We start from the raw sequence: 22,211 nt of genomic DNA, 5'->3' as shown, positions 1-22,211 counted from the left end.
CCGCGAGCAGCTCTTCTTCGTCGCCCCTGCTACTCGCGAGCGCAAGGACACGCGAGCAGCTCTTCTTCCTCGCCCCTGCTACTCGCGAGCAGCTCTTCTTCCTCGCCACAGGGTTTCACCCTCCTCGCCCCTGCTACTCGCTAGCCGAAGCCACTCGAAGGTCCCTAACCCTATTTTTTTCCTATTTTTTCTTATGTTTGTGCATATCGTTATCCACAAAAGAACATCTAGTAGCCTGATTAGGAGATAAGAAGATGGAGGAAGACTATTTGCCACTGGATCTGCTCACTTCTTCGATTATTCTGATTTTGGTTATGTTTGATTTGTGAACTACTTTAATTTTCTTTGACAATGATTGATCATGCTGTGATGATTAGATTCCAATTGTTAGACCTGTAGATGTAACGGTGATTTCTTAGGAGTTTAGCAATGTGTCATTATACCATGTATTTATCAACACTGGAGGGTCAAGGTGAATTAGATGGAATTTGATAAAGTCAATTGAGGTTGTATGTACTACGAAATGAATCAACAGTCATTGTCATTTTAATGTGCTCGTAAATGGAAAAGTTAAAAATATGTAACCTCAGGTGCTGCACTCTTCTGGATCGATGCAATGCTGCTGCCAACCAGAGTTCCAAACTCCTTTCACATATGCTATGTACTTACCAACTTTACAAGCCAAACGAAGAAAATTTGAGACATTAATTTTTAAATTTGTAGGTCTCAAAGAAAGTTCATTCAGACTGATGGATACAAACCGATCAAATATTTCAAGAACCAAAAAACTGAGACATGCAGGGTGACCTGGTTCTATTTAACCTTTTGGTTTTTCCAAATACATTATACTTTAGCAGTGAAACAATCCCACAAGTTCATAAATAAATGACCAAATGAGGCAATATAAAAGGAATAATTACATCATTGTCATTTTAAAAAACATGATATTTTTATTATATAAAGGCACCAATGCAAGCAATCATGCACGACCAGAATCGCTTTGACGGTGTACTTGGAGACGTGCCCCTCGTCCCTCAGTTGCGAGAGTGCAGTGATATCCAGGAGCCCAGATGTCGCATGAATCACTTCCAGTATTGCTATAGCTTTCACTAATTGTTCCACTTCCTGAACACTCAGAATCATCTTTATTTGCTTCAAGGCCATTATGCTGGTCATGATTTCCAACACCACCATGAATGTCATGAGATTCATCATCTTCTGGATGTCACTATCAGTTGAATAATCTTTTTCAATTTCAGCATCTTCTGAGTCTGAATAAACCTCTGATGACACTGACTCATCATTTGAGGAATCATCCTGAAGTTATTATATCTCATGAATATTTGATAAATTTAAGCTAACAATTTAATATGGTTCAATCTGAAGAAAAGGTAATTGACCCGCTTCAATATCTTCTCAAACCTGCTTTAAGTTCATCAAATGTAATTGACCCGCTGTTGTCTGTGTCCATTGCCTGGAACATTTCTCTAAGTCCAGCAATCTCTTCCTCTAAAAGGCTTTCAGCTATAACCTGGCAAATAGCAGCTAGAATTTAACCTATACTAATCTATATGGGATAAATTCCAATAGCAAGGTCAAATTTAACCTATACTAACCTCACACGCAAAGCCATCTTCTTTAACTTATTCATTGCTGAAAATTGCTTCAGACGGGAGAGAACTGCAGCATCTAGTGCTTGATCAGGAGCAACCCCATGCTTACAAACCCATGGATGACCTGAGCATAAAAGTAGAAATTGCACATTTGACATGGGTATCATCTTGAAGAAACTACATATTAAAAACAGGTTTATGGTTTATGGTTTATGGTGCATGCTCTACCACTAAAGGGTATCACCTAGGTACCATGTGAAGAGTGATAACATCTCTGTCAGGAATATCCCAAGCATCCACTAAAGGAGAGCAAGGACAAAATGCAATATAGTCAATCATGAAGAACAAACTAGATGCTGTAATTATAAAACGCCTGATTTAAATCCTCTATATTAAAATCAACCAACATAGTGAAAAAGATATGGAAAAAAAACATACTCATGGACATTGGCTCAAAGTTTCAATCCAGTACCCTCCAATATGTTGGATCGAGATCGCGCTAGAGGGGGGTGAATAGCGCTCGCGGCTATTTCGTTCGTATCGGAATCGTACGAGTAACAAACACAGTGGAATAAAAATAAGAGTAAAAGAAGACACAAAAACACCAAGATTTACTTGGTTCGGAGCCTTGAGCGACTCCTACTCCAAGGCCCGCGATCGTTGATCGCTTTCGATGGGCAATAACTATAATATCGAAAAATCTTAATACAAGAGTTATATCAACAATTAATAAAGGAAAACCTTGGTTGGTCTTTGATACAGCACGTTGAAGAAGCAAGGACAATCACGTTGAAGCAAGGAAGCACTTGAATTCAATTCTATTTACTGTTCCCGAAAGAAGGCTTTTTCCTCTTGCTTTTTCTTCCCCTTCACGTTGCACACCAAGCCCTTTTATATTGCATGCAACACTAATCCAGATCCTAGAAAATAGGGATTTAACTTCCTTTTCCTTATCTTCACATTGCACACCAAATTTTAATTGCATGCAACAATAATCCACATCCTTGAGATCTAATTTCCTTTTCCTTATCTTCACGTTGCATCCAAAGGCTCTCCTTTTAATTTCATGCAACAATAATCCATGGGATCTAATTTGACCGAAACAAATAAGTTGACCAAACCTCATGCCAAATTGACCAATAAGTTAATCTCCACTTTATTTGATCGGCTCCTATTCCAGGTTTGGTCGATTCTGACCTGATCAATACGGCTTGATCAGTTGACGCTTCTTCTTGGTTCGGTCGACCAATCCTGGCCGATTCCAACCCTGCACAAACATATTAGTATCCTGCAACACAGAGTTAGAACATAATAAATGATATATAAGGAAAATAGATTTGACAGTCTTCGAACTGTCCGGTTCTGACTTCGAATTTCCAACCGGAAACTCTAGGTCGAACCGACGCCTACTGTTCCCTCTTCCGGGGAACGCGTCCTCACCTACTCCCCTCATGAGATATTACCTGATGCCAGTACGATCCTCCAGATTGACTGGACTTTTGCTCGGCGCTCGATGCTCCCGGACTTTCTGCTGGACTTCCGCTTCTCGGCTAGTCCAGTCTTCCACCTAGTTCACGACACCAGGACTTTTCACCTAGGGTTACCACCCCCTAGGACTTTTGCCTGAAGCACTCGACCCACCAAGACTTTCTGCATAGGGTTACCACCCCCTATGACCTAGGGTTACCACCCCCTAGGGTTTTCCCTTTGCCTAACCGCAGCTAGGACTTTTGCCTAAGTACACTTAGGACTTTCCTGCAAACTCATTCACACCGTTAGATCACAAATAGACTTAACTTTGAATCTCTTTGCCATAATCAAAACTTAGGTTCGATCGTCGGATGCTTCCCGCACCAACACAATAGTTATAAAGGTTCAAACTGATGTGTTGCTTTGTGCACCACATGATCCACAGAAGCTCAATACAAAAAAAGAAATCTTTAGAAGAAGTTGTTTTACTACCCAAAACCAAAAGCATGCATAGACAGACATAAAAATTCAAGTATGGGCTTACAGAGAACTTCGAGAGAAACATAGTATGGGCTTCCAACCACATCAGTGAAAATTTGATCTGAAAGACATGAAAACCTGCTTTAAGAAGTTGCAGAGAACCATCTAGTTTGTTCAACACAGTGAAGAAACTTAACAGTATTTCAGACGAACGATTTCAGCAAGCGGATTCTAATCCTTGCCTCCTCGCGCGATTCCCTCTTGGTTCTTGCATAATCGATCTTCTTGCAGATCGAAGCTCTTCCCTTTTACCAAAAGAGGAGGCGGCCCTCTCCTCTTTGACCACAGACGAGGTGACGGGAGCCCTATTTCCTCGCCTTTCCGTTCTCTTTCAGGTTTGGTTTCCGTCCTTGCATAGGAAATGCTTCGCCTTTGGTCATATTTTTTTTTCTGCTTTCTCATTTTCAAATAGAAATCGCTAGTCTTGTTGTATTTCTGTTACTTTTTTCATGGGCATAGAGAGGCGATTCATAAAAGAAAAATCAATGATTCATGTGGGTGACAACAAGGTGGGCTTTTTTTAAGTAGCTACGCGAGTTATTAATCAAGCTTGAATACCTATGGTATGGGAGGGATTTGGGTAAAATGGTTGATATCATGTGTATGAGATGAGCTTGGATTTGCATATTTTAGTTTGAGTCTGATCATAGATATATATCTTGTATGTTTAACTTCAATTTGATGGATAATATGATTTTATTGAGCAGATTGATTTTTAGACTCTACACATTTTAGTTTTGAAAATATTGAATTAGTTATTTTTAGAGGTTCAAATTGATCATTGTTTTTGATATTGGAGGTATGAAAATATGTTAATTTGGATGGGTTCAAATTTGGAGTTACCAAACAGGTATGAGCATGCTTGATAGAAATTCACAGCTAGTCTATCTATTACCACCTCTAGCTGTCTACTTCTCGTTGGGCAATCACTTAATTTTCTGTTTGGTTTGTGAAAATTTTGTCTCGTTTGAATCTATTAAAAGTGTGTGGTATCAAACACATTCAACAATTTATATTTTTTTCCTTCTCAACTTTACAATTTCATTTTCTATATAATAACATTTGAACATGGAAAAAGTTTAGAAGATCTAATCTTTCCAACTTCCTGGTTGCACTTTCAGAAACTGTTCTACGGTCAAAATGAGCGCCCAAAATGAAGTACAAGCCTGTGCACTATCAAGCCAAGGCCCTGCTTCCACACAGTCGCCTGACAAGTCGAAGCCAAAGAAGAAGATCTGCTGTGCCTGCCCCGAAACTAAGCGCATTCGGGATGAGTGTATCGTGGAGCATGGAGAGGGTGCCTGTGCCAAATGGATTGAAGCGCATTTGCGATGTCTCCGTGCTGAGGGCTTCAAAGTTTGATACTTGTTGATCAATCTTCAAGTTTACATGTTTTTCTCCCATACTTGGCTGCATAGATACATTGCTTTGATGACAGACTTTTCTTTGATGATTTGTTTACCAAAACAAAGGCTGGATAAAATGGTATAAACTTTCTCAGATGGCAGTCTGAGACATATATACATTTGAAATAAATTACTGTTTGTTGGGCGTTAATGAGTTTATATATATTAGCTTCCTGCAGAATGCAAAATGGCAATGAATTACCAGTATCTTACATTCAATAAATTAGTCTATCATCCTTCGTAATTCATTACTGTTAATTGTGAGATTTGCCACCTCAGGGATTGAGTCCATGAGACTGATTGAGATTTATCATTTTTTAAGTTGTTATCAATTCATCTAAGGATCTGCTTCGTTCCCACCTCCAAAATGCTCTGAATTTGTCGCAAAAATACTCACAGTGAAATGTTTGGGCCTCCGCATTTGTTTACTCGGCCCATTTATTCGGATCCAGCCCACCATCCATTTTTATAAACGATTACGAACCCTCGTCAACCCTATCGCCGCTGCCATTCTATCCATTTTTCGCCTCCAATGGCGCTGCAACAACCATCCTTCTCCAACGCCGCCTTCCCCTCAAACCCAGTCCCTCCGCTTCCTTCCGCCGCAGTCGATTCCTCCGCTACCGCCGACGAATCCTCCAAGAAGAAGCGCCGCGCACCCCCGGGCCCCGCGGAAGTGCTGGCCCACTACGAGTCGCAGGGCCTCAGCCCCCGCGAGGCCTCCCTCCGGGCTGTCGGCGAGCTCCAGGAACTCCTCTACAAGTACGCGGCGAAGAAGAACCGATTGGCGACCGATTACCCCCGCAAGCTCGACAGCGTCAACACCCGCCTCGCCGTCCTCGAAATGAAGCTCGACGCCAAGCCTGGATTTCCTGAATCCTTGGCCATTGGGGTCGTCGCCAGTGCGTTCGCCTCTTCCGTCCCCCATGTACTCAGCGGCCTTCGTAGCATCTGGGACTCGGTTCGCTCCGCCTCTGGAGGCTCCTCCCCTCCCCCTTCTTAGTTACTCACTGCAATGTTACTCTCTTGTTTATTTCTACTTTTGGATATTGTGCTACTACTTAGGTGACAAGATTTCCTTCCTTTATAATTAGATCAGAATTTCCCATCTCATCGAATGATAAATTTGAATTCTTGATCACAAACTAGTGTTAAATTGTCAGTAGAGGCATTAGTGCCCTTCCTCTTGGTCTTCTTGTCTTTTATAGGCCCTGGGAGTGAGCACCCATTGATGAACACGCATCACTACTTCCTTTTCGTGTTGATTCCTCAGAGAAGCTCAAAACAAATGGCGACGGAGAACATTCTTTTATCGATCTCATGTGTTGATGAGAATGAATTGTGATCTATGTGGAGTGATTCGGCCAGGCAAGCTGACCTATTCATGTGGACTACGGAACCAAGCTAAGCTGAGAGCTTTTTGTTGGTCTGTTACTATATCAAACAAAAAGGTAATAGATTTCATGTGTAATTTTGTGCACATTGTTAATTCCAAAATAAGGTTTGAGACACGTGTAAATTCGCTAAAACTATTATTTATATAAAAATTAAATTTGAACTTAATGAATTACATATCATATTTATTTGCAACATTGCTAATCTGAAAAAAAAATATCCAAAAATAAGATTTGAGATACATGCGAAAATTCAAAAGGACTATTGAAAAGGGACTATTGAACTACTTGAGTGGTTTTTGTTGGTCTGTCAGAATATATATAGATAGATAGATTTTGTTTACTTTTGAAAAAATAAAAATAAATAAATAAATTTGAACTTAATAAATTGCATGTCGTATCTATTTGCGCAAAAAAAACATCCAAAATAAGATTTGAAGTATCATTTAATTAACTAATCAAAAAAGTTTCTTGTCACAACAGATTCCTGTCACAAATTTTATGACGGAAATCTGTACCGTTTAATTTTAAAGTTAAAATTAAATCCAGGTCGTAGATTGAATGGATGTTTTTTGCGATGACCTGGATTTAATCTTCTATTTTAAAATTGAACGGTCCAGATTCCCGTCACAAATTTGTGACAGGAAATATGTTGCGACAAGGATCCCAACTGTTAACTAATGAATGATCATCCTTTCATCTCTGAGAGATGATCCTTGTAACAATAGATTTCCGTCACAAATTTGTGACGGAATCTGGACCGTTCGATTTTAAAATAGAAGATTAAATCCAGGTCATCGCAATCATCTATTCAATCTACGACCTGGATTTAATCTAAACTTTAAAATCGAACGGTCCAGATTCCCGTCACAAAATTTGTGACCGAAATCTGTTGTGACAAGTAGCTTTATTTTTATTAATTAGTGAGAGATTCTTTAATCCATTTAATTATTTAGCGAGCCGACCATGGAACTAGGCTAAAATGAGTGTTTTTTGTTTTTTTGTTGATCTGTCCGTGTGTGTGTATATATACACACACACATATAGAGAAAGATTTCATATGTAGAATTGTAAACAAATTAAGCAAGTCAAGCTAGGTGGCATACATGTTTATTTGATAAGATAATCGAGTCAGATAAAGTCGAGCTTAATATGAATCAAACCATTCAAATAATTATTCAAACTTAATTTGATTTTTTTTATGACTTTGAGCATTATTTAAGTTTGGGAGTTTGATTTGTTTAAATGTTATCGAATTCTCAATTCAAATTTATTTGATTATTTAAAAGTTTTATATTTTAAATTTATTTGGTTGATTATTAATTAAGTTTGATAACAAAATTTTATTTATTGATTTTAAATTTTTTATATTTATTTAGCAGGTTGATAATAATTTTAATTAATGAACATAACTCATCAATATTACTCATAACTATTATTTATGAATATTAACAAATTAAATATGTAGAGTTTATTTATTTAATTTAATAAGTTCTTTAAATTTATTTATTTAATTGATCTTATATATTAAATAAATATAAGCAACCTATTATTAAGTCAACATCAAATTTATTTACAACTCTAGTCGTATGTAGTTTTGGAAAAATAAATTAATAAAAAAATAAATTTGAACTCGATAAATTACATGTCATATCTATTTGCGCACATCGTTAATATGAAGGGAAAAAAATCACCTAAAATAAGATTTGAGATATGCGCATAAAATCAAAATAGATAGATAGATTAATTAATTAATGTTCATTCGTCCATTTAATTAATTAATTATATATATATATATATATATATACTTTTAGAAAAAGTAATTAATAAAATAAATAAATTTAATAAATAAAGTATATATCATATCTATTTGCGCACATGTTTTTTAGCTTTGTTAATTTAAAAAAAAAAACATCCAAAATAAGATTTGAGTCACGTGTGAAAATTCAAAAGGACACATGCGAAAATTCAAAAAAGGAAAATAGCCTCCACCATAAATATTATTTATATTATATATATATATAGATGCATTAATTAATTAACTAATGAATGCTGATCGATCATTTGGTCTATTTAATTAATTAGTGAGTGGAGGCACTATGTCCGGAGTTTGGGTATTCAAGAAGGGCGTGATGAGCCTGGAAATCCCCGGCGGAGGCAGCAGCGGTAGCAGTGGGGGTGGCGGAGGCCTCGGAGGAGGAGGAGGAGGAGCAGGAGGGGAGGGGAGTCTCCGGAGAAAGGTGTTGGTTCACTTGGCGAGCGGGGAGGTGGTGTCATCGATGGAGATACTGGAGCGCCGGTTAGCGGAGCAGGGGTGGGAGAGGTACTCCACCTCGCCGGAGTTAGTGCAGTTCCACAAGCCGGCGACTGTGCACTTGATTTCGGTGCCGGGGGATTTTGGCCGCTTCACTTCGGTGCACATGTACGACGTTGTGGTCAAGTGCAGGAACGTGTTCGAGGTGCGCAACGCATGAGCATTATCAATATATGTATTTTTTAATGAAAAATCTTTTTTATATAATATAGGGAAGTTGGTTTTTGCTTCACACAAGATGAGAATTAGTCGATATTAAAAAGTGGATATAGTTTTTAATCTCATTGATTAATAGTTTTGGTTTGTGTTATTAATTTTTCTTCATGTTTAAAATAATTATAATTATAATTCATGGAAGTGGATGGTTTACATGGGCGTCCGAGAATTTAATTACTTGATCATAATTAAGCGTTTTGGATCTTTTCATATCTTTTCGGAAAATGTAATATAATTTGAAGTTTTTCCGAACAATTTGCTATCTCAAATTTAAGTTAGCTAATTACGTTTACTTAAAATGATCGTAAAGTAATGGTGTAGGTGTGATATATATATATAATCCATTTGAACTAAACACGTAAATGTATATTCAGTTTTTGGGTTGATATATATTCATGAAGTTGTTAGTTTTTGTTACGTTTAAGATATTCATAAATAAACCGATCAATACCAACATCGATCGTTATATATAGATACTCTTATAAAAAAATAAATTGACTAGATGTTTTTTTAGTGATTCTTTGTTAGGCTTGTTATTTTTTTTCACGTCATGCACTACAAAAATGAACGGAAATAGCGACGGACCAATTCCGTCGCTATTCCGTCGCTAATATTGGTTAACGACCGAACAACGACGGAAATCAGTCGTCGCGTAAAATTCGGTCGCTGACGTCACTTTAACGACGGAATACAAATTTCCGTCGCTAATTAGCGACGGAAATTTAATTCCGTCTCTAATTATTAGCGACGGAATAATAATTCCGTCTCTAACATTAGCGACGGATATTTAATTCCGTCTCTAATTATTAGCGACGGAATTATACGTTCCGACATTCCTCGTTAAACGTTATGGCGACGGAACCATATGGCGATATTTAGTTAAACGTTAGCATTAAGCGTCCATAATAAATTATTTATATTAATTTATTATTAATTTAAAAAAACTCCTCGTTAATCTATCGCTCGTAGTTAATCATCGCACGACATTCCTCCTCTCTGTATAAGCGTCAAGGAACGACGCGCTAACCTGCACAACGTCGTCGGTCATCTTATTCGACAACTCTCACGTGCAAGCCGTCGGCGAAAGAACGCCTTCTTCTTCGTCTTTTGTTGTATGAGGGCATCTCCTCGTTGATCGATCTTTACACTCGTCTGAAACCGTACGTAGTTGGTCTTGCAGTGGAACTCATCGATCGCCCTCTTGGTCCTCTTCGATCATCAACCCTCCTCTCTCTTGCAATCATCTCATCTTTGCTCCTCGTCTCCAATTGCGATCTCATCTTTGTGCGATAGGAAGTCTATTTACAATTGCAACCAGTAATAATGATTCACTCATTGAAAAAATATACTAGTAGAATGATGATTTGTTTGTCAATTTCTACAGGGGATACGCATGCTAATTTCCTTTTTCTTACTATAATAATGACCATGCATGAATAAGTACGGTAGATCCTAAAGAACATTTTATGCAGATAGAGGCCATATAAGGAGGCCTAAATATGTTAGCTGTCGCTATTCCTTATTTGATTGAATCAGTTCCAAAGCTTCTTGTTTGCTCAGTGTGCAACCATTATAATTCATCGGTTGGCGTGGCTCTCTTTTATATTATAATTACTGCCATTTCCCCTATCTTAATTTATGGCATTGAGAGATTTCAAGTTAAAACTGCAGGGATTAGCAAAGGTTAGATCTATACAAAGAAGATGACATAGATTTTGTCTGCATGGACTAAATTATTGGCATTATATTTTCATTTTGTGTTGCTTCTTTACTTGCGAGCTTAAGTGCATTTCTTGGATTTGCTATACTTCTAAATCTCCTTTTTTTACTCGGAAATCCATGGAGGGTCTGAGCCAAGCAGCAAAGAGATTGTTGCAGGAAGCTATCAAAGACGAAAACCTGATCCCTGACAATATAACTAATTGTGTTGCGGTACGTTTTCTAGCGGATCAAGAAATCACAAAAACAGAGCAGCGCGCAGCAGAAGCAGTAACAACACCATGAATCTTCCGCTCTCATTGTTGTATTAGTCGTCGTCGATTAATTGAAGGAGAGTGCTTCAGTTGTTAGCTCTCGTTTGATCCTCCTCCCTCATCGACTTCTCCTGCTAATTAGTGAAGCAGAGTGCTTCTGCCGGTGCTGCTACTGGTGGAGGAGCGTAGCTCTCCGCAGTAGTTTTCACAATGGTTCAGAGCAGCAACGGCGACAACCTCAATTGCTCTAGCGATCGCCGGCGCAGGTGATCTATTCCATATGAAAAGCTACACCAAGATAGGCTTCAGTTTGCCGAAGCAACAGATTCATTTTTAGGTGGGAATTAGGAAAAAGATTGAACAAATTTAAAAAGGATCATTTATTTGTTTGAATCGACGAGTCATCAATGTCATCAACAATAAAATTTTCAACGATCAGCTGAAATATGTAACCCTCTTTTGATCTTTTTCGCAGCACAATCGGCAAAGGCAAAGCAACCTGAAATGTTTCCATTCTCTCTGGGCCTCCAATCTCCACCGACCGTTCTCAGTAGCTCGTCTCCTCGATCGCATCCAGCTCCGGCTTCCACGCCCGGGCCCGGGGCCGTACCTTCTGGGCCACGGCTGGCACCACGACTGGTCCGGCCCGCTTGGCAGTGGCGAGGAGGCGGCCCATGTGGGTGGCGAGGTCGACGACAGACGACTCGGCGCGGAGGAGCTCGTGGGGGATGAGGAAGTAGACGCCGCCAGCCGTCAGGCGGTCTCCGAGGCGGAGGCGCTCCGAGCCGAACGCGGCGAGGCGGGCGGCGGGGACGAGCACGTGCTTGGGGGGACGCCCGGTGAGCTCACCCGCCGTCACCGGCGCCGGCAAGTCCACCACGTGGCCCGTGGCGTGGACCACCCGCACGCAGCCCGGCGGCGGCCCGTCCAGCTGGCACGAACTGGAGCAGCCCATGTATAAACTAGATCCTGAAAGACAATTAATGACCGAAAGATAAAATTAGAGAGATCTGCTTCAAAGCTAGTGTGCAGGGAGGACGAGGAAGAGGAAACAACAGATGCAAAGCCCCAAACAATATTAATTTTGGAACTGATACAGAAACGAAAAAGATCGAACAAGATGGATGGAAGCTTCAAGAGGGCCGGGGAAATTACCAGAAGATTAATCTGAAATCGGTGGAAGAATACACAGATGGAAGAGGTGGATCGATGACCAAAGAGGGAGAATTAGAGCTAACTAGCGGGTGAGGAAGCAAGAATGGAGAGGAAGAAGATGGAGTAATAAAAACGTAAACCACACTGCAGTTTCGTTGGTTGATAACAAGTGGAGATGTGGAATTTTGAACGTCTGATAGCACTCGGTTGACTGCTGACTCGAAGCGAGTTTACTTTGAAATGTTCGCCACTTTTTGGTGGATAAGTGTATGGCCGGACATGACTAGGTGTGATTGGATGAGAAACAGTTCATCTGAATTCTGATGGCACGCCAAATAGCTGCTGCATCAACGACCAAACCCATCTCCTCCGGATGAGATATTTAAAATTATTTTAATAAAAAAATAAAGTTTATCATTTCAACAGTTTTACACGATCGATATTGACAACCCCACAACCATTTGTGAAAAGGTAAATCGAGAAACTGTAATTAGTCATGACGCAGGAGGGTATGTCTGACTTCACAAAGATTCGAATCCTTGTCCTTTTCTACAAATTTGCTACATCTAACCAACTCAGCTATGTCTCAGGATAACATTTCAGCTTCTTTCACGTCGGTATATATAGAGGAATTTGAGCGGACTAATAATATTTTATTTTGATAAATATAGAGCTATTGTATGTATGCATTTTGGTAAATTATATTTATATATTTTAAACGATATTTACTTGTTTCTAATAATAAGGAAAGAAAGAAAGACCATTTAAGCACTAGTGCACTCCTCGCGTCGCATGGTTGATGGCTCCATGCTCTGGCCTGGCTCCGCCTCCCTCGGCCGCCACCGCTACCTTGGCATCATCTCCGCCGCCGCCACTCTCCGCCACCTCGACCAGATACTCGCCCACTCCATCGTCTCCTCTCACCACCCCGATCTCATCACCGTCACCGCCCTCCTCCGCCGCGTCTCCGATCTCGGCGGCTCAGCGGCTGCCCCCCACGCCCTCCGCCTCTTCTCCTCGGTCGAAGACCCCGATATCTTCCTCCTCAATGTACTCCTCCGCACTCTCCCTCACTCCTTGGCTTTACCGCTACTCTCCTCTCTTCCCTGCCGCTACCCTCACCTCCGCCCCAACTCCTTCACCTACGCCACTGTTGCCTCTGCAGCAGCCGCCCGCCCTGAATCGATCGCGGCGCTACACGCTCGAATCGTCGTTGATGGCTTCGCCAATGACCCCTACGTCGGTTCTGCCCTCGCCGATCTCTATCTCAACTCGTCCCAAGTATCCATCGCGGAGAAGGTGTTCGACGCAATTCCTGAACCGGACACCGTTCTCTGGAACACCCTCATCTCCGGGTTGGTGAACAATTGCTCCTTTCCAAGTGCAGCGAGCGTTTTCCAGAGGATGATGATCTCCAACACTGCCAAATTCAGTTCGACCACTTTAGCTGTCATTCTCCCAGCTGCAGCGGAGCTCCAAGATTTGATCTTGGGGTCGCTGGTGCATTGCTTGGCCATCAAATTAGGATTTGCATCTCTTACCCACATTGTCACCGGCTTGATTTCCATGTACTCGAAGTGTGGTAATATCTCTGCGGCTGAATTGTTGTTCAGAGAGATTGAATTCCCGGATATAATTGCACACAATGCAATGATCTCAGGCTACTCCATAAACGGTTTGGTCACCTCATCTGTCTGCTTGTTCAAGAAGTTGTTGGCTTTAGGTGTTGAGACACCAAATTCAAGCACTATGGTCGGTTTGATTCCAGTTTTTAATCCTTTTGGTTATGAATTGCTCATAACATGCATTCATGGTTTCAGTATTAAAGCTGGTGTTGTTTTGAATTCTGCTGTATCCACTTCTTTCACCACCATCTACTGTCGAGTTGATGATATGGAGTCTGCAAGAAGAATGTTTGATGCAATGCCTAAGAAGAGCATTGCATCTTGGAATGCCATGATATCAGGATACACACAGAATGGTATGACAGAAATGGCAATATCATTGTTCAAGGAAATGCAAGTCTCTAATGTTAAGCCTAATCAAATTACAGTCACTAGCATTCTCTCGGCGTGCGCTCAGCTTGGATCTCTCACCTTGGGAAAATGGGTACATGACATAATCATAGAGGAACAGATTGAGCTCAATGTCTTTGTATTGACAGCTCTGATCGACATGTATGCTAAGTGTGGAAGCATCTCAGAAGCTAGAAAGATATTCGATGAAATGGAGGAGAAGAATGTGGTTTCTTGGAATGCTATGATATCAGCTTATGGTCTCCATGGAAAAGGCACTGAAGCATTGAAGCTTTTTGAGGCAATGCTGAGTGCTAGCATTGTGCCTACTGGTGTTACATTCCTCTCTGTTTTGTATGCTTGCAGCCATGGAGGGTTGGTTGAAAAAGGTCAGAATATTTTCAAGTCCATGCTCTGTGATTATGGAATCAAGCCTAGGCCAGAGCACTATGCTTGCATGGTAGACCTTCTAGGTCGAGCGGGGAGAATCAATGAAGCTCTAGAGTTTATCCAGACAACACCTGAGGCTTCTGGCCCTGGTGTTTGGGGTGCCTTGCTTGGCGCTTGCATGATTCACAAGGAAAGTAAGCTAGCTCGAATGGCTGCAGACAAGTTGTTCGAACTGGAACCTGAGAACCCTGGTTATTATGTTCTTCTTTCTAACATACATTCCTCAAAAAGAAACTACTTGGAGGCTGCCATGGTGAGACAAGATGCTAAAAAAAAGCACCTGGTGAAATCACCCGGATGCACTTCGATTGAAGTGGGAGATGTTATGCACACTTTCACAGCTAACGACAATGTTCACCCACAGTCAGCTGCAATTTATTCAGAGTTGGAGAAGATAACTTCAAAGATGGCTGAGGAAGGGTATCAACCAGACACTGATGCAGCTCTGTACGATGTTGAGGAGGAAGAGAAGGAGCACATGGTAAAAGTTCACAGCGAGAAGCTAGCAATCACCTTTGCGATCATCAGCACTGATCCAGGAACCGAGATCAGGATCTTCAAGAACCTAAGAGTATGCTTGGATTGTCACAGCTGGACCAAGTTTGTCTCCAAGATCACCGAGAGGTTGATCATTGTCAGGGATGCCACTCGGTTTCACCATGTTAAGGATGGGGTCTGCTCCTGTGGGGATTATTGGTGATTTCATGAACCGAGAGAGGATATAGCTAGTGAAGTATATGAGCCAGATTTCCTGAAATTAACATGCATTACAGATTTCCGAGAATGGTATGAATTCTAATTCAAATTTCAGCAATTGCTATTCTTCTTGATAAAATTTTCATTTCGCCCTTACAGTTATATGAATGTATCCGATAAACCCAATCCTTAATTCGTGGGACTGTTTCTTGACCACAACGAAAATTGATTCCCATAAATCATCCTTCCCAGAATAAATCCACAGATCTCATCCTTTGTGTAATGCTTTATATATATCTGAACAATGATACATAAATTTAGCAATAACATGATTGCTTGCAACTTCTTAAATCAAGTCTTCACGTATATATACTCATACATCTCTGGAACCAAAAGTGTTTGACGACAATCAGTCAATTAAAATCACATTTTATCAAATTAGAGTTAATTATATTCGACTAATCAATTATTAACAACCCTATAATCACAAATCCGATTATTAACATTTCTTTAAAAAATCAACATACATTGAATTATGAGAATTGTGAAATGCGATAACACATACTTGCCACAAATCCGATACATAACATATGTATCTCAAAGGTGCAATAAACTAGTTTATATTGCTGTTAATTTAAAGACAAAGAAAGTTTAGTTTCCAGACTTGTGTTAAATATTGTTAAAGTATCAATTCTATTTCTAAAGGGATTAGATTATGAAATGATGGAGGTGGCATTAGGTCACTTCTAGTCCAATATAATTGCAACCATCTCATTAATTTGCACAAGTATAATTAGTTTCAATTCATTATCTTCATAATTTCTCATGTAGTGCTGGCGAACGGCATTTGCTTAATTAGGCTTTAATAGGCCATTTATTGGGCCGAAAAATCGCACAGCCCAAATAATTAACTACAAGCACAACTCCTCCAGAGTGCACGCCAGAATCATTTCTGCAACATAGAAATCGGTGGACGGCGACGACGAAGAAGGCGGAGCCGCGACGAAGCCATGATAGAGATGCCTCTCCTAATGTTCTGGTGGGCCTTGACTCGCATTCCAATCGGGGTCCAGTCGCCGTGGATCTCATAAGGGGCGTTAGCGAAGGGGGATAAAGCTTCCTTCTTTTGGACTTTCCATAGGGAGGTAATGCTAGGGTTTGATGGTATTCTTGCTACTTGTTTGATTTGCATAGATGCAATGCTAGATGATTAAAAATGTTGTTGTATATTGGACTTATTACTTGCTTTTCTTGGTCTTATTGAAAATAATATTGAAAGGATAGGTGATAATCCTTGTTCTTGTGATGAATTACGATCCAATGGATTGATACAAGTGGTATTTTAATTTTGTAATGGTATTTGCAAAACCAAAATTTGAAGTGGGAAATACATGAGACAGTATATTTATAGGGGTATGTATGTGATTTTGCCAAATTATTTTTTCAATGATGAAGGGGGGAAAATGATGTCAAAGAACGTAAACAGTGATCTAACCAAGTAAAACCAATGTTCTTAGTTAACACTGAGCCCAAGGCTTCGTTTAGTTAGGTGGAAATGTCACAAAATTGTTCATAGATCATGAATCTCTCTGATATATTTATGTTGCTTTTCCTATTCCTCTCCTCCTCTCTCAGTAATCTAATTTAATACTAGATATACTTTATCCAAATTATGTTTCTAAATTCCTAAATAGAAAATTAATCAGTACCCTAACCAAATATAACTTCTGTTGTTAGCTAAATTCTGTCTCCAAACTCCTAAATCGAACAATTAGGGTCACAGATTCAGAGCTTCACTTGCTGAGACCAGAGGACTTATCTTTACAACTCTTCAACCATGTGGGATCATTGGAGCATCAGTGAATGGATTGGACTGAAATACACATGAGGTCAGATATTTTTTTCCCCAGCTATGAGTGACTATATATAGTTAATGGTCACAAATTCATAGGTTTTGACGTTAGTAATAACAGAATCGGTCAACTAAATAATTTTATTTCATGATGCAACATTCGTATTTTCTTTTGTTTCACCACTTTTCTCCAGTCATCAATTTTTTTTTTTTGTGGTTTCTTAAGCTGATTTAACTAGGAGGCAATGCCTTTCTCAATTATTATTTTTGACATCCCTTTCAGTTGATTATGCTGATAATATTCTCTATGCTCTTTGAAATTTCTTCTCTACACCTAAAGTTGCAGTTAAAGTGCATATTTTGGTTCGCTAATTATGTTCTGATGTAGCATCTATGTAGCCTTTTTGATCAGCAAGATTATGCTTTTCAATTGATTGGATGCTCCCATTGAATTGATAAGCTTGGTCTACCTTGGCTTGGTCAATCTGATCAGCATGACTTGCCCCATCAAGCCGATTAATGTTGTTCATTCGGTTGGCTTGATTCCTCTTGTTCAAGGGTCAAATTATTTTAGGTTGCAGAGAATGTAAAGGTATAATTGTAGTTCTGGGTATAACATCCTTCTATGGTCCATGCAAACAATAGCACTGCCAAGATTATTATTTCATTTTCCTTCTCACTTTTTTGACTATCCAAAGTAAAGACACTGAAAAAGAAAAAAAAAAGAAAATACTTCTGCCTAAAGTTCATTCCTTGCTTTTTTTTTAATCATATTTTCACTCCACAACTAAATGGGATCTAATTAGGGTCCAAAAAGCTTGTTGCCCCTCCGATAAGTCTGCAAAGGGCATTTAGTCTCACACTGACAAGAAGGCGACCCTTTCCTCTAGGAGGCTTTTGAGACTAGGTAAAATCATAAGTCGCTTTAGGTTTGCTGAATCTCTCACTAACAGTTACTTCAATCTGATCAAATACATATTTTGATGAATCGTTTGCAGATCATAAATGCAGCCTTTAGATGCATGCCCAAGGCTCTTTGGGTAGAATAAATTAAAGGTTCTCCATATAATTAACAGTAGGGCACCAAGGAACCTACCAGGAGCAAAGCTTGGTGTCCATTTGTTCTATTGTTAACTTTATACTGAAACTTCAATTGCACTCTGTTCTCCTTGCTTGCAAACACATGCAGCACATCTAATTAAAAGCAACCGAACCTACTGGTGAGGTGCAACTTCTTTTCTTCATCAACTAAATGCGAGAGCACGTTAGAAAGTTTCTTGGAAGTTTCTCGTATATGTGTTTTGCTACTTTGCTAGCTAATAGATTCTCTCACTCTCTCTCAGGGCACTTTATTTTCGGTGACAAAAGCATGGTTTGCCTAGAAGAAAAATGAATCTTTCTTTCTGCTCCAGAGTGGCATATAGCTAAGAGATCCAGAAACAGGACGCACCACGAGGAAGCAAACAGAGCAGAGCAGGTGCCAATACACTGTGCCCACTCCAGCGTAACTCAACCACTCTATTAACTATTGCTAGCTATAATTTCCAATACTATTCTCACTGCAGTATACAGCAAAAGAAAACTTTGGAACTGTATCGCTTGATTGTTCTGCATTCAGTATGTTAGACAATTGCCAAACGTGCATAAGTAGGATTAGTTCATAACTTAATATTTTGAGATTATTTTTTACTGTCTTCTTGTCATCATTTTGGATGAATTATGAGGATTTATTTGTTGCATATAAGCCAGTGAATCAATTCTTCCCTTTTGCAGTTGATCATGATCAAGTCAGGATATAGCTTAATGCGTTCTGATCTCGAGGTAAGCTATTAAGATAATAAATAACAGTGACTGCTCATACCATAAATTTATGCTCTTTCACAATAGTTATTAATCAAATAATGAAACAAACTGATCACAAGGATAATACTATATTAGTTCACAAGTTAGGAAATGCCGCTGAGTATTTATTTAAATTTAAACTAACTATCAAAAAGAGTTAAACGGTTGGTCTGCCTCCTTTTAGGTGTGGTACTATAATTGCTTCTATAGGTGGGATCATGAAAATTCAGGTATATTTATTCTACTCACAAAAATGAGACTATAACAGTTACGATTTGGTAGCAAAATAAATATAGCATTGATTGTTTCTCTCTCCTTTCATCTTTTCTCAGGTTTTTGTGCGAATCAAAACATTTAACTAAGATGAAAGAATGCAAGTGATGATTCTCCGAGCATGAAAGAACCATAAACAAATTGATCTATATTTGATGACCATCTTTACACCCTTTTTTTTTCTAGATGCAGCAATTCAAAGAACCAGACCAAGAACCGAAATATGAATCATATCAAACGCAATTTTCGATCTTGTTCTGCCTCCCTGTAATCCAGAGAAGAGTTCTTCTCGCAAATGAAGGTGTTTCATCCACCCTTGACACTGCTCCATCGAAGCCGGCAGCCTCCTCCACATCTGAATCCAATTCCAGTTCGCTCACGTTCTCACTGCACCACTTAGAACCATTGAGCTGAGCCGTGGCGGCGAATGGGCTGCTGCTCTGCTTCGGCTTCTTTTCTGTTTTTCCATTTTGAATGACAGGCAATCTGAAACGACACTGCCCGCCTTGTTTCTACGTCCTCCGTCCTTTGCCGCAGCCAAATCTTGGACACCGAGAAGCTCTCTTTTTTGGGCAAGCCATCAAACAACTTGTCTGCATTCCGTGCATCGCCTCTTGAGCTTCTCGCCGCATTGAACTCATTGAACCCTTCTCTTCTGGAGTTGCCGTCGCACTCCGACCTGGCGATTCGTAGCCCGGGCTTCTTGAAGCTCGCCGTGTTCTTCACCGGCTTGATGGAAACCCTGAGAACAGACCTGTCCTCCATAACGTACTCGTACGCCCCCATGGAAAAGCAACGCCTTTGGTTTGCTTCCCCGCTGCTGCTGCCGTGCGCCTCACTTCCACCGATCTCCACGCTTCTAAATTTCCCAAGTTTAACAGCCACATCGATCTCCTCCTCCTTCGCTGATATTTCATCATCAATTGACTCGGATTCCCTTCTCTGGGAACCAAAACCGATCTCTCGGGAGCTGTTCTCCCCGCCGGATTCAAGAACGACCGCCATGGAGCTTCCGCTGTGGCTAGGCGACAAATCGTGAAGGAGGCTCGCCCTGCACAGCGGACAAGTGGAGTGGGACAGGAGCCAGGTGTCAATGCACTGGATGTGGAACGCGTGGCTGCACTTGGGGAGCAGCCGGAGCTTGTCGTCGCCCTCGAACTCGCAAAGACAGACGGCGCAGTCGAAGGGGTCCTTGACGCCGGCGATGGACTTGTACTGGAACACGGGGAGGGCGTCGATGAAGGCTTGGTCGACCCCCGCGTCGTGGAGATGGAACAGCTGCTGCAGCTCCCCCTGGAAGGCCGTGGCATGCCCCATTGTCTCCGGGTCCCTGTTGCTGGGCCGGAGGAAGTACCTCATGAGCAGGTGAAAGAGACCGGAGACGAAGAAGATGATGGCCAGGATTACTATGATCAATAGGATACTGGGGGTGATCCTGTTCCCAAACTCTACTAGAGAAGAAGGAGGAGGAGGTGCAGAAAGGAGACTCCTTTCCGCCATCGATACGATAGGAATACAAGAGGAAGAAGTAGATATGGTTCACCGGTGCTTGCTCTCTCTTAACACCAAAACTCCATGTCCAACAAAGCTTACAGTAATGGAGGAAGAAGAAAGAAGCTGTTTGTTGAGGTCAAAACGGAGCGGAAGTGGTGGTGGAGAAATGAATGGCGGTGTCAGGTGATGGGGTCACAGGTATAAATGAATTTGCGTACGCATGGCATGGACATGAATGGTGATAGCTGATCACGATAACGATTAGAAAAAAGGAAACAGAGAGATTAGAGAAGCCCGTGCTTGATCTCGCTTTCGATTTGCAGAGGGTCGGAAGAGCTGAGTTCAGTTTCCGAGGTGAGTCTTTTATTTAGTTCAAATCCAAAAAAAAAAAAAAAAACTAAAGCTTCTCCTTCGGCTTCTATTTGACTTTGCATGCACTTTCTTCAAATGTTTCGTCTTGCATAGGGATAGATGGTTGCTTCTGTCCTGATCAACGTCTGCAACCTGCATGGTTTGTCACAGAAGACGAGGGGATTTCATGATTTGTGCCGGAAGAAGGGGAGGTGAGGCGCTAGTTTAGACTTCTAAAGGGGCGGGATTTCCCGTGCCTTGTGTCTCATGCTACATGAATGGGAACATTGCAGATTATGTGAGCGAATCCATCAGAGGGGAGCCCCACTTGGAAATAAGGTGTCACATATTCTAAAATTATTATTTGAGTTATTTTTTAAAAAAAAATATTTAATTTTTATCTACAAACAAATCAATGTGGACAGTTAATTCCTTAATATTTTATGATATTATTGTGTGAGAATATAATGTATTGACCATCTTAGTGAGCAAAATGTTCTTTTATTAGTTTTTACGTAGTTCTTGAGGGACGACTTGATAGAAAAAATATTTAAGAAAAATTAGAAAAGAGGAGGTTTTCTATTTTGTTTTACAGGTAGATGTTTTAAAAAAAAAAATAGAAGGGGTTAAGTTAGGAATTCAGATCTGTATATTTTTTTTACACTGGGTGTTCAATTTAAATATTTGCTTCAAGATATGGATATTAAATGTTTGTTATTAATATATATTGTACTAATTAATGAATGATCTTGGGAGTAAGCACCGCCTTATTTAATAAAATAAGAATGTAATTAACTCCAGATCTCTTCAGATCCAAGGTTTATGCATGCATTTATGGCTGGCTTAATTAATTGTTTCCTCTTGTTGTGTTCTGTTTACTTAATTTCAAATTATGCATCAAACTTGATAAGATTGCTCTTCTTTTCTCTCATAGTAATTAATTCATGGAAATGATATCATGGCTCCCTGGATCTTGTATACAAAGTTGCACCACCACAAGGACTACACATTCTCTCATATGTTCCAATGTTGCATCATTATATTAGTCATTAGAATTAGGCAAATAGGTATTGCAATTGTGCTTCCCTAGATGATGTCTCAGTGTTTTTCTTGCGAATTAAGAGACATTAATTAAACCCGACAACTTGCCTTTATGT

The 22,211-nt window shown here is 40.1% G+C and overlaps 5 protein-coding genes and 1 pseudogene across 9 annotated transcripts; 4 read left to right on the top strand and 2 right to left on the bottom strand.

Moving 5' to 3' along the window:
- Positions 1 to 3,775: 3,775 nt before the first annotated feature.
- LOC141835517 (cytochrome c oxidase copper chaperone 2-like) lies at positions 3,776 to 5,180 on the top strand. Its single transcript, XM_074722930.1, has 2 exons — positions 3,776 to 3,958; positions 4,745 to 5,180. The coding sequence occupies exon 2, from the start codon at positions 4,764 to 4,766 to the stop codon at positions 4,983 to 4,985; it is 222 nt and encodes a 73-aa protein (XP_074579031.1). The 5' UTR covers positions 3,776 to 3,958; positions 4,745 to 4,763; the 3' UTR covers positions 4,986 to 5,180.
- A 364-nt stretch (positions 5,181 to 5,544) lies between these two features.
- Positions 5,545 to 6,174, top strand: LOC141813887 (uncharacterized). The gene has a single exon (XM_074701889.1). The coding sequence runs from the start codon at positions 5,562 to 5,564 to the stop codon at positions 6,030 to 6,032; it is 471 nt and encodes a 156-aa protein (XP_074557990.1). The 5' UTR covers positions 5,545 to 5,561; the 3' UTR covers positions 6,033 to 6,174.
- Positions 6,175 to 8,522: 2,348 nt separating this feature from the next.
- On the top strand, positions 8,523 to 8,897 carry LOC141825702 (flowering-promoting factor 1-like protein 3). Its single transcript, XM_074713090.1, has one exon. It carries the CDS (start codon positions 8,523 to 8,525, stop codon positions 8,895 to 8,897), a length of 375 nt encoding a protein of 124 aa, XP_074569191.1.
- A 2,394-nt stretch (positions 8,898 to 11,291) lies between these two features.
- LOC141847795 (uncharacterized) lies at positions 11,292 to 12,254 on the bottom strand. The gene is made up of 2 exons (XM_074735886.1): positions 12,082 to 12,254; positions 11,292 to 11,895 (listed from the first exon to the last, which is right to left on the bottom strand). Exon 2 carries the CDS (start codon positions 11,879 to 11,881, stop codon positions 11,474 to 11,476), a length of 408 nt encoding a protein of 135 aa, XP_074591987.1. The 5' UTR covers positions 11,882 to 11,895; positions 12,082 to 12,254; the 3' UTR covers positions 11,292 to 11,473.
- Positions 12,255 to 12,873: 619 nt separating this feature from the next.
- LOC141839059 (pentatricopeptide repeat-containing protein At4g30700) lies at positions 12,874 to 18,735 on the top strand. 5 transcript variants are annotated; one of them, XM_074726720.1, is made up of 4 exons: positions 12,874 to 15,332; positions 16,175 to 16,387; positions 18,438 to 18,571; positions 18,660 to 18,694. In XM_074726720.1, exon 1 carries the CDS (start codon positions 12,874 to 12,876, stop codon positions 15,244 to 15,246), a length of 2,373 nt encoding a protein of 790 aa, XP_074582821.1. In that variant the 3' UTR covers positions 15,247 to 15,332; positions 16,175 to 16,387; positions 18,438 to 18,571; positions 18,660 to 18,694. The 5 variants fall into 5 exon arrangements, with proteins under 5 accessions (XP_074582821.1, XP_074582813.1, XP_074582845.1 ...); XM_074726712.1 differs by having other exon boundaries at positions 18,438 to 18,735; XM_074726744.1 differs by lacking the exons at positions 18,438 to 18,571; positions 18,660 to 18,694 and adding an exon at positions 17,018 to 17,413.
- A 554-nt stretch (positions 18,736 to 19,289) lies between these two features.
- On the bottom strand, positions 19,290 to 20,813 carry LOC141839050 (RING-H2 finger protein ATL13-like; annotated as a pseudogene).
- Between the last annotated feature and the right edge of the window lie 1,398 nt (positions 20,814 to 22,211).

This window comes from Curcuma longa, chromosome 1, assembly GCF_044706935.1.
Source record: "Curcuma longa cultivar G26 ecotype Majalengka, Jawa Barat chromosome 1, ITB_CL_G26_1.1, whole genome shotgun sequence".
NCBI classification, from domain to species: domain Eukaryota; kingdom Viridiplantae; phylum Streptophyta; class Magnoliopsida; order Zingiberales; family Zingiberaceae; genus Curcuma; species Curcuma longa.
The sequence above is the reverse complement of the archived record's forward strand: the minus strand, read 5'-3'. Positions and strand labels throughout refer to the sequence as shown.

Coding starts and splice junctions, on each gene's coding strand:
- LOC141835517 (XM_074722930.1), top strand. CDS start 4,764: ATGAGCGCCCAAAATGAAGTACAAGCCTGTGCACTATCAAGCCAAGGC.
- LOC141813887 (XM_074701889.1), top strand. CDS start 5,562: ATGGCGCTGCAACAACCATCCTTCTCCAACGCCGCCTTCCCCTCAAAC.
- LOC141825702 (XM_074713090.1), top strand. CDS start 8,523: ATGTCCGGAGTTTGGGTATTCAAGAAGGGCGTGATGAGCCTGGAAATC.
- LOC141847795 (XM_074735886.1), bottom strand. CDS start 11,881: ATGGGCTGCTCCAGTTCGTGCCAGCTGGACGGGCCGCCGCCGGGCTGC.
- LOC141839059 (XM_074726712.1), top strand. CDS start 12,874: ATGGTTGATGGCTCCATGCTCTGGCCTGGCTCCGCCTCCCTCGGCCGC.